The sequence below is a fragment of the Anser brachyrhynchus genome (assembly GCF_964034855.1).
Source record: "Anser brachyrhynchus genome assembly, chromosome: W".
NCBI classification, from domain to species: Eukaryota; Metazoa; Chordata; class Aves; order Anseriformes; family Anatidae; genus Anser; species Anser brachyrhynchus.
Genome location: NC_137704.1, coordinates 15748932 through 15763623, shown reverse-complemented (window position 1 = coordinate 15763623; position 14692 = coordinate 15748932). Strand labels below are relative to the sequence as shown.

The following is a 14692-nucleotide window of genomic DNA, read 5'->3' as shown; positions in this document are numbered from 1 at the left end:
GTAGGCCCACTAATGAATGAGGTGGGTGCCCTGGTGACAGAAGATACAGAGAAGGCAGAGTTACTGAATGCCTTCTTTGTCTCTGTCTATAATGCCAGAGGCTCTCCTGAGGAGCCCCATACCCCTGAGGCCCCAGAGGAAGTCAGGATAAAGGAGGAGTTTGCCTTGGTTGATGAGGGCTGGGTTAAGGACCAATTAAGCAAGCTGGACATCCACAAGTCCATGGGTCCTGATGGGATGCACCTGCGGGTGCTGAGCGAGCTGGAGGAAGTCATAGCTAGGCCACTCTCCATCATCTTTGGTAAGTTGTGGGGAACGGGAGAGGTGCCTGAGGACTGAAGGAAAGCAAATTTCACTCCGGTCTTCAAAAAGGGCAAGAAGGAGGACCTGGGTAACTATAGACCGGTCAGTCTCACCTCCATCCCTCGTAAGGTGATGGAACAACTTATCCTTGGTGCTGTTTCTAGGCATATCAAGGATAAGAGGGTCATTAGGGGCGGTCAACATGGCTTCACCAAGGGGAAGTCATGCTTGACCAACCTGATAGCCTTTTATGAGGATATAACCAGGTGGATAGATGATGGAAAGGCAGTGGACGTGATCTATCTTGATTTCAGTAAAGCCTTTGACACCGTCTTCCACAGCATCCTCGCAGCTAAACTGAGGAAGCGTGGTCTGGACGATTGGGTAGTGAGGTGGACTGTGAACTGGCTGAAGGGAAGAAGCCAGAGGGTTGTGGTCAATGGGACGGAGTCGAGTTGGAGGCCTGTATCTAGTGGAGTCCCTCAAGGGTTGGTACTGGGACCAGTGTTGTTTAATATATTCATCGATGACTTGGATGAGGGAATGGAGTGTGCCATCAGCAAGTTTGCTGATGACACTAAACTGGGAGGAGTGGCTGACATGCCAGAAGGCTGTGCTGCCATCCAGCGGGACCTAGATATGCTGGAGAGTTGGGCAAGGAGAAACTTAATGAAATATAACGAGGGCAAGTGTAGAGTCCTGCATCTGGGCAAGAACAACCCCAGGCATCAGTATAAGTTGGGGACTGCCCTGCTGGAAAGTAGTGAAGGGGAGAGGGACCTGGGGGTCCTGGTGGACAGCGGGATGACCATGAGCCAGCACTGTGGCCTCATGGCCAAGAAGGCCAATGGCATCCTGGAGTGTATTAGAAGGAGTGTGGTTAGTAGGTCGAGAGAGGTTCTCCTCCCCCTGTACTCTGCCCTAGTGAGACCACATCTGGAATATTGCATCCAGTTCTGGGCCCCTCAGTTCAAGGACAGGGAACTGCTTGAGAGAGTCCAGTGCAGAGCAACAAGGATGATTAAGTGAGTGGAGCATCTCCCTTACAAGGAAAGGCTGAGGGAGCTGGGTCTCTTTAGCTTGGAGCAGAGGAGACTGAGGGGTGACCTTATTAACGTTTATAAATATGTAAAGGGCGAGTGTCAGGAAGATGGAGTCAGGCTCTTCTTGGTGACATCTTAATGATAGGACAAGGGGCAGTGGGTGTAAGCTGGAACATAGGAGGTTCCGCTTAAATATAAGACAAAACTTTTTCACGGTGAGGGTGACAGAACAGGCTGCCCAGGGGGGTTGTGGAGTCTCCTTCTCTGGAGACTTTCAAAACCCACCTGGACACGTTCCTGTGTGACATGATTTAGGTGTTCCTGCAGGGGGATTGGACTAGATGATCTTTCAAGGTCCCTTCCTATCCCTAGTGTTCTGTGATTCTGTGAATAGGTTTGTGCCCAGTGCACCTAGCCAATAAGCGCACAGAATCGGAATCCATGCAAACACACTCTCGCTTAGAAGCACAGTTATTTATACATAGCTGCTTGCAAGGCTATTATTTCCCTTTACTGTTTCAGATTGGTTGTTCTGACCTGCCTAACTTATCTCTATGGGGCATATGTCTTATGAGATCAGAAGATTATAGATTTGTGGGGGATAGCTGTTGACCCATTTCCATATTGGTGGGAATGTTCTTTAATATATTAATGACCCTTAATGAGTATAAAGATTATGGTGGGGTGGTTCCTTTCTGGTCATTTCCTCCTTTTTCCTGTCCTCCTTATTTCCTGTACCTTGAGACTTTAAAATCAGGAGGTGTTTTTTAGTTTGTGTTTGTTTGTTGTTTTTCCCATTGTATTTTCTCCTCCTGTCTTTTTGAGTAAGGGGAGAGAGCAGCCTGGTGGTGCTGAGCATCCCATTGGTGTTAAACCACCACTGCGTACTGACCAGCAAATCTGTTTACACGTCTGTCCTTTTTTATCCCTTTACCCCTCTGTTTTCCCACACTTGTTCTTCCCTGAATCATCTAACCACCTTCCTTTTCCTGCTTCTGGTTTCTTCTCCAAACATCCTGTCGTGGTAAAATTATTAATATTTCATATTTGAGAAGTCTTGCTAAGAAGTTTATCCTAACAAAAGGAACATTCTTTTGGACTAAAAGCTAGCATTCTGATGGTTTTATCTTAGCTGAGAAGTGGGAGATAGAAACAATGTGTGCCACTCTTACAGGCCCCACTATAACATCAATTGTGACAGTTAACAAGATACTTAAGAAGTCCATTCCTTCCATGCATGGGTACTGCACTTTCTTGACATATAAATGATTGTCTGGGGTCCATTCTTCCCAAGAATGCACACCTGGCTTTGGTAACATTAGAATGATTTTCCTTACCTCTTTCCTTTCTCTGAAACAGTATAAGTCATGTCTCTGCAAACACTGGATAGAGACCACAGGGACAGAGAGGGAGATGCTCCTCAAGCATTCTCTCACTATGATCACAGTTAATAAAGCTTCTGTGTGACCTGTCTTAAATTGTACTTGTGTGCTTGGAGTCCCAATACTCACCAACAATCCCATAATAAGTCCTGTGCAATTCTGAACTGCTTTTCCCCTTCATCCGGTAATGTGTCCCACCCCCAGGCAGTGACACCCCTTAGTCCAAAAGAGCAGGTGTAGCTCTCCAGATGATGACTCATCTTGATGTGTTTCACACCTGGACAATGAGGCTGCAGGTCTCCTGCAGCAGTCCTGGGAGGAGCACAAACAAAGTATTCTTGTTGCTCAGATTCTTTGATTTGGATTCCTGCCTGCCATTGTAGCCCCTGTGCTCCTGTGGGATTGCGGAAATGGGCCTTTGGTGGGTTTGTTGTGCGATAAAACATTTGGATTTGTTACCCAGTGTGCAATAAGTCAAATAATAATGACCAAAGTTTACCTTCGGACATTACTGTTCCTCTTCTTTTACCAACTTGGCCCAATTCCCCTTGGCATGCTGATTACCCCATCCAAGTTCCTTATATTCCAGGATATTCTACACAATAGATAATGCTAGTTCTACATTCATACAATCCAGATTACGGAACAGTGACTGGACCTAATAATGGTTGCTTTGGTAACAATTCTCCCCTTTGAGACTTATCTAATTCATATTATATGAGTCTCATCTTATTGCTTCCTAGGTCTATTAGTTTAGATCTTTACCCACAACTTAAGATCCAGAAACCAAATCAGATGTTGCCAGGCTTCAGAAAACCCCTATGAAGCTATCAATTCAAAGTGGGTGTTCTGGCTCCAGGGATTCAAAAACACTTGTCGGTTTCCTTAACTGCCTGGTTTCTCAACCAACAAAAGATTGCCATTGCTTTTAACCCCCTCATTTTCTAACTTAATGGAACTTATAACTTTAGCAAAAAGTGTGTGTATATGTATATATATATATATATATATATACGCAGTCCATTAACTTTGGTGATTTTCAACTTTGAGGGCCCCATTTTTTTCCAGTTTTCCATAGCTGTGGAGGAGCAGCTTTCACTCAGGTGTAATGAATCCATGAATCAGTCTCTCAGAGCTTCACAGCAGTGTTTGTCATTAACAGCACCAGGTATAGTCCTTTCCACTTTTCAGCTAGGAGGTCGTCCCTCCAGGTTCACAGTTAAACTTGATCTCCAGGAGAAAAGTGTACAAAAGGAGTGAACCAGTGCATCCACCATAATCGGCACCCTTAATAGTACGCATCTGTGGATGAGATGCAAAGTTTTTGTTAAAGGCAAAATATAATCAGTAAGTGCTTGATTCCCAGTTACATGCACCTAATCGGATTTTCCAGTTAAATTTACAGCATATGCTTTTCCATATAGTAATCCAAACAGGCTTACTTTTTCCCAAGCCCTTTGAGTTATCCAAGAAACTGTTTCTTGGCACAATTTCCTTATTTGTCCTTTCAGTGTTTGGTTCATTCTCTCTACTTGGCCACTAGATTGTGGCATCCATGGGGTACATAAGTCCCATTTTATATTCAGTACTCTAGACATTTCTTTAGTAACCATTGCTACAAAATGTGGTCCCCTATCAGAAGACTGGCACTCCAAATCTCAGTATTATTTCTTTCAATAGACATTTCACAGAATCACAGAATTGTAGGGGTTGGAAGGGACCTTGAAAGATCATCGGGTCCAACCCCCCGCTAAAGCAGGTTCCCTAGAGCAGGCTGCCCAGGTAGGCGTCCAGACGGGCCTTGAATATCTCCAGAGGAGACTCCACAACCTCCCCGGGCAGCCTGTTCCAGTGCTCCATCACCCGCACCATGAAGTTCTTTCGCATGTTGGCGCAGAACTTCCTGTGCTCTATCTTGTGGCCATTACCCCTTGCCCTGTCCCCACAAACCACTGAAAAGAGGTTGGCCAAATCCCTCTGTCTCCCACACCTCAGGTATTTATACACATTGATGAGATCCCCTCTCAGTCTTCTTTTCTCCAGGCTGAACAGACCCAGGTCTCTCAGTCTTTGCTCATAGGGGAGATGCTCCAGGCCCTGTATCATCTTTGTGGCCCTCCGCTGGACTCCTTCCAGGAGATCCCTGTGTTTTTTGTACCGGGGAGCCCAGAACTGGACACAGTACTCCAGGTGAGGCCTGACCAGGGCAGAGTAGAGGGGGAGGATCACCTCCCTTGACCTGCTGGCCACACTCCTTTTAATGCATGCCAGGATCCCATTGGCCCTCTTGGCCACGAGGGCACACTGCTGGCTCATGGTCAACCTGTCGTCCACCAGGACACCAGGTCCTTCTCCGCAGCGCTCCTCTCCAGCAGGTCATCCCCCAGCCTGTACTGATACGTGTGGTTTTTCCTTCCCAGGTGCAGGACTCTACACTTGCTCTTATTAAACCTCATTTGGTTTCTTCCTGCCCATCTCTCCAGCCGGTCCAGGTCTCGCTGAATGGCAGCACAGCCTTCTGGCATGTCAGCCACTCCTCCCAGCTTTGTGTCATCAGCATACTTGCTGAGGGTGGACACTATTCCCTCATCAAGGTCGGCAATGAAGATGTTGAACAAGACCAGACCCAGCACCGACCCCTGGGGAACATCACTAGTCACATGTCTCCAGCCGGACTCTGCACCGCCGATCACCACCCTCTGAGCTTGGCCAGTCAGCCAGTTCTCAACCCACCTTAATGTCCACTCCTCTATCCCACACTTTCTCAGCTTTGCTATCAGGACGTCGTGGGAGACAGTATCAAAAGCCTTGCTAAAGTCAAGGTAGATGACATCGACTGCTCTCCCCCCATCTACCCAGCTGGTGATGCCATCACAGAAGGCAACGAGGTTGGTCAAGCACGACTTCCCCTTGGTGAATCCATGCTGACTACTCCTCATAACATTCTTCTCTTCCAATTGCTTGGAGATGACATCCAGAACAAGCTGTTCCAACACCTTTCCAGGGACAGAGGCCTGTAGTTTCCTGGATCCTCCTTCTTGAAGACCGGAGTGACATTGGCTATCCTCCAGTCTTCAGGCACCTCTCCTGTTCTCCAGGACCTTTCAAAGATGATAGAGAGCGGTTCGGCGATCACCTCTACCAACTCCCTTAGCACACGTGGATGCATCCCATCAGGACCCATGGATTTGTGTGTGTTGAGCCCACTCAGACAGTCCCGAACCACTCTCTCGTCAACCAGGGGGGAGCCCTCCATTTCCCAGCCCCTTTCTCCTCCCGCCAGGATCGAGGAGTCCCGGGGGGGAGTCCTTGAAGCAAAGACTGAAGCAAAGAAAGCATTCAGTATCTCCGCCTTCTCAGCATCTCTTGTAACCAGGACACCCCCCTGGTTCAGCAAGGGACCCACATTATCCCTAGTCTTCCTTTTACTGTTTACATACTTTAAAAAACCTTTCTTATTATCCTTTATCTCTTTTGCAAGCCTTATCTCTAGGTGGGCTTTAGCCTTCCTCGTCGCGTCCCTGCAGGCCCTGACAACACTTCTATACTCCTCCCAAGAGGACAGGCCCCTTTTCCACATTTCATAGACCTTCCTCTTCCTTTTGATCTTATCAATGAGCTCCTTGCTCATCCACACAGGTTTCCTGCCCCCCTTCCCCGACTTCCTACTCTTAGTGATGCACCGATCCTGAGCTTGGAAGAAGTGCTGTTTAAATGTAGCCCAGCTCTCACAAGCACTCTTGCCTTCTAGCAACCTAGCCCATGAGATACTCCCAAGCAGGTCCCAGAAGAGGTCGAAGTTGGCTCTTCGAAAGTCCAGGGTAGCAATCCTGCTACTAGCCTTACTTCTTCCACCAAGTTCCATCTTGAACTCCACCATCTCATGGTTGCTGCATCCCAAGCTGCCCCCAACCTTCACATCCCTAACAAGCCCATCCCTGTTGGTAAGGACAAGGTCCAGAAGTACCCCCTGCCTCGTTGGCTCCTCCACCACCTGCATCAGAAAATTGTCTTCAATGCACTGTAGGAACCGTTTGGACTGCTCATGCCTGGCCGAGTTGCTTACCCAACAGATGTCTGGATAATTGAAGTCCCCCATGAGAACCAGTGCCCGTGATCATGAGGCTACTACCAGCTGCTTGTAGAAGGCCTCACCAACCTCCTCCTCCTGATCTGGTGACCTGTAGTACACCCCCACAACAGTGTCCCCCATACCAGCCCACCCCTTAATTTTCACCCACAAGCTCTCCACTTGTCCTTCACCCTCCCCCAGGTGGAGCTGGGTACACTCTAATGGCTCCCTCACATGAAGGGCAACCCCACCCCCTCTCTTCCCCAGCCTGTCTTTCCTAAAAAGGACATAGCCCTCCATGACAGTGTTCCAGTCATACGAGCTGTCCCACCACGTCTCTGTGATTGCAACGAGATTGTGGCCCTGTGACCGAACACAGATCTCGAGCTCATCCTGTTTATTTCCCATGCTCTGCGCATTGGTATACAGGCACTTTAGGGAAGCAGCAGGCACAGTTACCCCTGGAGAGATGCAAGAAGAAGATTCCGGACGGGGTATCGGGATCATTACCTTCTCTGAGGAGCCCTCAGACAATCCTGTGGGAAACTCAGAGGTTTTTCCCTACTGTCTTCAACAGTGACAACTTCCCCCAGCCCTTCTCTGTCACTTTTAGCTCCCCTCCCTTCCCCCATCAAACCTAGTTTAAAGCCCTGGTAATCAGCCTAGAGAGCTTGCTCCCCAACACACTTGTGCCCTACTTGCTGAGTTGGAGTCCATCAGCAGCCCACATACCCAGCTTCTCAAAGGACTGCCCAAGATCAAAATACCCAAATCCTTGGTCCGGACACCACCCCCTCAGCCAGTCATTCACCTGTCCCGTCCTTCTCCTTCTTTCTGGGTCCCGGTCACCCAGCAGGAGGACAGAGGAGAACACTACCTGCACCCCCGATCCCTTCAACAACCTTCCCAGGGATGCAAAGTCCTTTTTAATATTACTCATTTTTCTAGTTGCAGCTTCCCGGGATCCAACCTGAATGACAAGAGGATAGCAGTCCTCCAGTTTAATGAGCCTTCCTAACATCTCTGACACGTACCCCATGAAGACAGCACACCTCTTTGGATAGGTTATCTGGGCAACAAATGGGAGCCTCAGTGCCCCTCAGCAAGGAGTCTCCGATCACTAAGACTCTCCATTCTTTTCTTGTGGCACTGGTTGTGATGCAGTGCCCCGTCCGGCCCTGATCCCTATGCTCAGTACTTCCCCCCATCTTGACACGCTTCTCAGGGTTGCTTCCCAGGTTTGGACTACTGTCTAGACCCTCAACCTATTCTTTTTCCTGCTTGAGAGCCTCAAATCTATTACCCAGGGACACCGTGGGTGTCGGGAGCAAATATCTCTTTCTGCTTCGAGCTGAGATGAGGGTCCAGCCCCTTTTCTCTTGTGGGTGGTCAAGCCCTCTGTCATGCATGTGATCAGCTGGGTCAGCTTCTACCCCTTGCAGGGACTTAGGAGAGGGCTGCTGGGCATCAGCAGGGGCAGGTTGACACCTCCTCTCTGTCACCCTCAGAGACTCCCAGGAGCCCCTCAGGCTGTGGATTTCTTGATGCAGCCCAGCCACCTGCTCGAGGAGTTCCTTAAGCAGAGCACACCTGCACCCATGACAGCCCTCTCTTCCCTCAGGACCCAGGTGGGTCTCCAGATTCCAGAGCTCCCCTCAGTCACCTGTCTGGACTGCCACTTCCCCCCTCAGGCGATCCACCTGAGTGCCCACATGGGTCCAGACAGGCAGCATCTCCTCCGTTTGGGTTGCCGCCTCGGACCGGCCACTGCGACGGGTGCCCACCATGGTGAATTCTAGGTGCAACGAGGCAGAGCTCCCCGAGGAGAAGAGAAAGGGAGGTGGGAAAGAGGGGAGAGGATCCTCCTCACACTCCTCCCTGCCCCGCCTGAACTACCTGTGCTAACTGCCAAGCCGATTCTGTTAGCGCACCTAGGGACTGCTTTTATAGCGTCAGGGGGTGGGCTGCCGTCACCCCCTGGCTCCGCCCTCAGCACGTCAACGCCCGCGGCGGCACAAGCACAGCTCCTGTCTGCTCGGGGGGAGAGGGCCGGGGCTGCAGCTCTGACCAAGCGGCTCTGTTCCGCGTTATTGGGGGGGGGGGGGGGGGGTTAGGGGTTGGCTCCGTTCGTCTCCCTGCCAGGAGCCCTCGCTGCAGCCGATCCGCGCGAGGTCCTCGTTGAAATGACTACTACTACTACTAATTTCACTACTTCCCTAGCCTGATTGGTTCAACACAGGTATGTGAGTCAGCACAGGCAGGCAGCAGGAGCAACCACAGACTTGCAGCTAAAATGCAAAGAGTAGATTTATTCTTGTTGCCTTACCAACCGGGGGATCCCTGAAGCAACACCCGAGCAGAGGCACATGAGCAGAGGCTCACAAATGGGGACACAGGAACTGCTAAACAGGGTCCATGCTAGGAGATCACCGGCATGCTAGTTTCGCCTGTTTTTATCAAGGGTTCATACAGGCGCAGTTTTTACCACTGTGCTGTGATCCTCACTGTACTTCTTTGATCTTCTCTGTACCAAGGCCAGGAGCACAAATGCGTCCGATAGGGTGCCCCGAGTCCACCAAACACCTATGTTATCTATGCACAGATGTGCTACTTGCCAAACAGAGCACAAACAGCATCAAGCATAATTTATATGTTTTCTACATTGCTGCTCTCCGGACTTTACGCACTCCCAGCTGCAAGGTCACTTGAGCCTATTTACAATCCTCCTTGCCAGTCTTCCTTTCTGATCCCATCCTCCTTGCCAATCTTCCGTTTTTAACCCATTCTTCCCAATAACAGGAAAACTTCTGGCCAAACAGAAAAGATAATTCAAGTGATTCCCTTTTTTTACCTCTCCAGGAGCAGGTTTTACCTGTATTTTAGGATTGTTTTTAAGGCACAACTCATACTTTTGAGTTATACTTTTTGCAATCAATAACATCTTAGTTCCAACAGCATATCTTTTGACACTCTCTACCAGAGCCTCAGCTCCCATATGGGTTTCTGGATAGACCTGAGTCATAAGTTGTCTCATTCTTTCTGGTGTAACAATGCATTGTTGGACAAGGCCCTGGGCAACCTGATCTAGTGGGTGGTCAGTGAACTAGTGGGCAGCCCCATGGCAGGGGGGTTGGAACTAGATGACCTTTAAGGTCCCTTCCAACCAAAGCCATTCTATGATCTGTGATCTATGATCAGTGCATTACTGGTAACTTCTTTTTCTTCTTGCATGTCATGATAAAATGTCTGTTCCGTTCGGCTATGTGTCCACTTGTATTGCTTCTGTAGTGGTGAGAGATTTGGAAAGTAGAATCTAGTGAAGTGAAATTCTGAGCTAAAGGGGAAAGGGATTGTAAAAAAAGACTCTTCATAAAATCTCATTGTCTTTTACGATGACCACTACTTTCTAAAAATAAACCAGCACTGAAGATTTGGCAACCACTCTCGGAGAGATTAGATCTTGCAATAAATATATTCTAAGACATCCTCCTCACCCCCCTCCCCACCAAGGGGCAGAAAGGTATTTGTGCTTTCAATTAAATGTCTTTTATGCCCACAGTCTTTTGAGAACCATTGTGAACAACTTGAATGTATGCATGAAGAGCACAGTTTAGGAACCTGGGTTTTGCATCTGTTGTGGTTTAACCTGGCCAGCAGCTAAGCACCACACAGCCATTCGCTCACCCTCCCCCCTCCCTCTCTGGGATGGGATAGAGAATCAGAAAGAAATGAAAGCCTGTGGGTTAAGATAAAGACAGTTTATTAGGACAGAAAAGAAAGGAAAATAATAATAATAATGATAATAGTACTACTACTACTAATGTGTACAAAACAAGTGATGCACAATGCAATTGCTCACCACCCGCTGACCAACGCCCAGCCTATCCCTGAGCAGCCGGTCCCCCCACCCCGGCCAGACACCAGTGTGTTATCAACATTATTCTCATCCTAAATCCAAAACGCAGCACCCTACCAGCTACTAGGAGGAAAATTAACTCTATCCTAGCTGAAACCAGGACAATATCCACCCCTTATTCCATACCATTTATGTCATACTCGGGTTACACCCTTTCCAGTACATTCCAGTTAATCACCACTTTTCATATATGTGTATAAAATGTCCACTGAGTTTGTGTAGTCCATGACTGACTTCGGGTGCCATCTGTCACAGCAGGCTTTTAGGGCAGAAGAGATGGTGTGTGATGTTGGATTGTCTCAAGTTAAAGCCTGTTCTCGTTCCATCACACCGCCATGCTTATCCAATTCTATCAAAATTCATTCATCATTACCTACGTGGCTGTTACTGTGATACCATTAATAGGGCATTGACATATAGCAATCATGGTAGTGATGACATACAGTATTTGATAATAATTAACATAATACAATTCAACTCATGGGCTATTCTCACCCAGTATTCAATCCCCTTGAGGTACACACCGGACCTCCCCATTCTTTTGCATTACCCACCAAGTGCATCCAGGTCCCTGAGCAAAAGCAATTCCATGAATGGGTTTGCCTTTTCCTGAGGCAGGAGTAGCCCAGACTGTTTTACCCAGCATGTTTCTTACGTGCACTACAGGAACTTTATCCCCTTCTACAGTGCGTAACAGGTTTGATTGGGCAGGTCCAGCTCGGTTGGCAGAACCCCTAGTGTTGACTAACCAGGTGGCCTTTGCCAAATGTGTATCCCAATGTTTGAATGTCCCAGCACCCATTGCCTTCAGTGTAGTCTTTAACAATCCGTTATATCACTTGGTTTTCCCGGAGGCTGGTGCATGACAGGGGATGCGATATACCAACCCAATTCCATGCTCTTTGGCCCAAGTGTCCATAAGGTTGTTTTGGAAATGAGTCCCATTGTCTGGCTCGATTCTTTCTGGGGTGCCATGTCACCATAGGACTTGCTTTTCAAGGCCCAGGATAGTGTTCCGGGCGGTGGCATGGGGCACAGGATACGTTTCCAGTCACCCGGTGGTTGCTTCCACCATTGTTAGTATGTAGCGCTTGCCATTGCGGGTTTGAGGGAGTGTGATGTAATCAATCTGCCAGGCCTCCTTATATTTATATTTCAGCCATCATCCTCCATACCAAAGACGCTTTAGCTGCTTGGCTTGCTTGATTGCAGCACGTTTCACAGTCATGTATTCATGAGCAATAGTGTCCATGGTCAGGTCCACCCCTCGATCACGAGCCCACCTGTATGTTGCATCTCTGCCTTGATGGCCTGAGGTGTCATGGGCCCATCGAGCTATAAATAATTCACCCTTATGTTGCCAGTCCAGGTCCACCTGAGCCACCTCAATCTTAGCAGCCTGATCCACCTGCTGGTTGTTTCGATGTTCTTCAGTGACCCCATTCTTGGGTATGTGAGCATCTACATGGTGTACTTCTACAACCAGGTTCTCTACCCGAACAGCAATATCTTGCCGCAGTGCAGTAGCCCAGATGGGTTTGCCTCTGTGCTGCCAGTTGCTCTGCTTCCATTGTTGTAACCATCCTCACAGGGCATTTGCTACCATCTATGAACCAGTATAGAGATAGAGAACTGGTCACTTTTCTCATTCAGCAATACCTAAAGCCAGCTGGATGGCTTTCACTTCTGCAAAGTGACTCGATTCACCTTCTCCCTCAGCAGCTTCTGCAGCTTGATGTTGCAGAACAGAGAGAGAAGCTGAGAAGTCCTTGGCTTAGTGTAAGCACTGCTCTGCAACAATTAAAACATCAGTGTGATATCAACATTATTGTCATCCTAAATCCAAAACACAGCACCATACCGGCTACTAGGAGGAAAATGAACTCTATCCTAGCTGAAACCAGGACAGCATCACAGCCAGGGTTCCTCTAGAAAGACAAAGCTTGCTCCTGGGAGAGTTGAAGATGGCAAAAATGTTTACCTGAAGTATTGCAGTCCTGACTGATTAGGGAGGAGAGGGGTGGCAGGACTTTAAGTGCCATCTGTTTCACCCAGAGAAGCAGAGAGTAAAATTCCTCAAAAGTGTTGGATTCTACTATCAAAGTGATGCTTTACAGAGTACTTAAGACCTAACATGTTGTGTGGAATGGATTTCTCCTTTCTGGCTTATTAACCTGTCATCTATCAAACTTTAAGACTGTCCTGCAAAACTTGCAAAGGACTTTTTAAGGCATGCTTCTCTCAGGTGCTTGCAAAGTCATTGAGAGGAAAAATAAAAATAATAAATGAAAGTTGCTGTGGCAGTAAGGTTCCCTTAACTTTAAGTGTGTGTTTACTTTTAAGGTAAAACAAAACAAAACAAAACAAAACAAAAACTGTAATGACATCTCCCAAAATACTTGGTAGGAATAAGGAGTTTCCTCTGCCAAACCTCTACTCTCATGCTACCTCAGTGGATCGTCTCAGTGGTGATACTTTAATGAATATTCATATCTGGTTTCATTCTCCTTCCCACACTTCTCTGGTGAGATGAATGAGAAGTTGCTTTGGGGATTCAAAGAGCACTAAATGAACTGAATTTTACATGCAGGTACATACAAGCAATTAGTAATCCTGTGTAACCAGACCTACTCTCTGTGCTGGAACTGACATATAAAGAGAAGTTTTAAAGCTGAAACATTGCAGATGGGATTTGAAAATTTTACTTTTGGTTTCTGTGGTATTATTAAAAGCAAAATTATAAAGTAAAGTGGGTCTTGAAAAGATGCTAAAATTAACAATTTCATTTGAACACATTTACTGCTTTAAACTCGTGGCCATCTAGATACAGGATTAGAGTATGATATTTAAAGTATAAGAGTCCTTGTTAAGTGATCAACTTGGAATGATGTGGTTTGTGATTTGTTTAAAGTTGTTTTTTTTTCTCACTTTGTTGTTTCAGATTTGTCCAATATGTGCAGCGTTACCTGGAGGGGATCCTAATCATGTCACAGATGACTTTGCAGCTCATCTTACACTGGAACACAGAGCTCCTAGAGATTTAATATCCTTTCTTAAGCTGAGGGAAAAGGATTAGATTGTTCCATATGATAGCTGTAACTACTTCTGTAACTACTTGTTTTGACTTTTGTAGTCAAGTGGCTGCATCTGTTTTGCTTATTTTATAGAACTGGTGTTTGGTTTTTGGGGATCTGTATGTCTGAAAATACATATATATATATATATATAATCAGATTGTGAATGGGCTTTAGGTGTAGCTAGACAATGTCGGTGTGTGTTTGTTTTTGTTTTTGTTTTACTCCTGATAGCCAAGCCTTTTAAAGATGTTTCTGACACTAAGCTGCTTCTTTCTGCACTGCAGCATTTACCCTCATTGGTCTTTAGTTCTGATGCCATTTTTGTGTATGTGAAAGTAATCCAAATGCAGTAGCATATTATAGATAATTATGTGACTGAAAGCAGTAAAACACAAAAGTGAAAGGTAATGCAATAATTAATGTGTGCTCTTGGTAAGAACAACAATAAAAATGTGTAGATTATTTTGAGTATTTAAATACCTTTATTTCCTAATTTTGATGTTAAAATCATAGAATCATAGAATCATAGAATATCCCGAGTTGGAAGGGACCCATAAGGATCATCGAGTCCAACTCCTGGCACCGCACAGGTCTACCCAAAAGTTTAGACCATGTGACTAAGTGCACAGTCCAAACGCTTCTTAAATTCAGACAGGCTTGGTGCAGTGACTACTTCCCTGGGGAGCCTGTTCCAGTGTGCGACCACCCTCTCGGTGAAGAACCTCTTCCTGATGTCCAGCCTAAACTTCCCCTGCCTCAGCTTAACACCTTTCCCGCGGGTCCTATCACTGGTGATTACGGAGAATAGGTCAGCGCCTGCCTCTCCACTCCCCCTCGCGAGGAAGTTGTAGACTGCGATGAGGTCCCCCCTCAGCCTCCTCTTTTCCAGGCTGAACAGG

The 14692-nt window shown here is 47.1% G+C and overlaps 1 protein-coding gene across 2 annotated transcripts in view; it reads left to right on the top strand.

Annotated features, from left to right (window-relative positions):
* LOC308184772 (E3 ubiquitin-protein ligase KCMF1) overlaps nucleotides 1–14692 on the top strand; it is a 118799-nt gene that overhangs the window by 91728 nt on the left and 12379 nt on the right. For both annotated transcript variants that reach the window (XM_080572305.1, XM_080572304.1), the window contains exon 4: nucleotides 13658–13759. In XM_080572305.1, the coding sequence (XP_080428431.1) occupies nucleotides 13658–13759 (102 nt within the window). The remainder of the gene's footprint in view (nucleotides 1–13657; nucleotides 13760–14692) is intronic.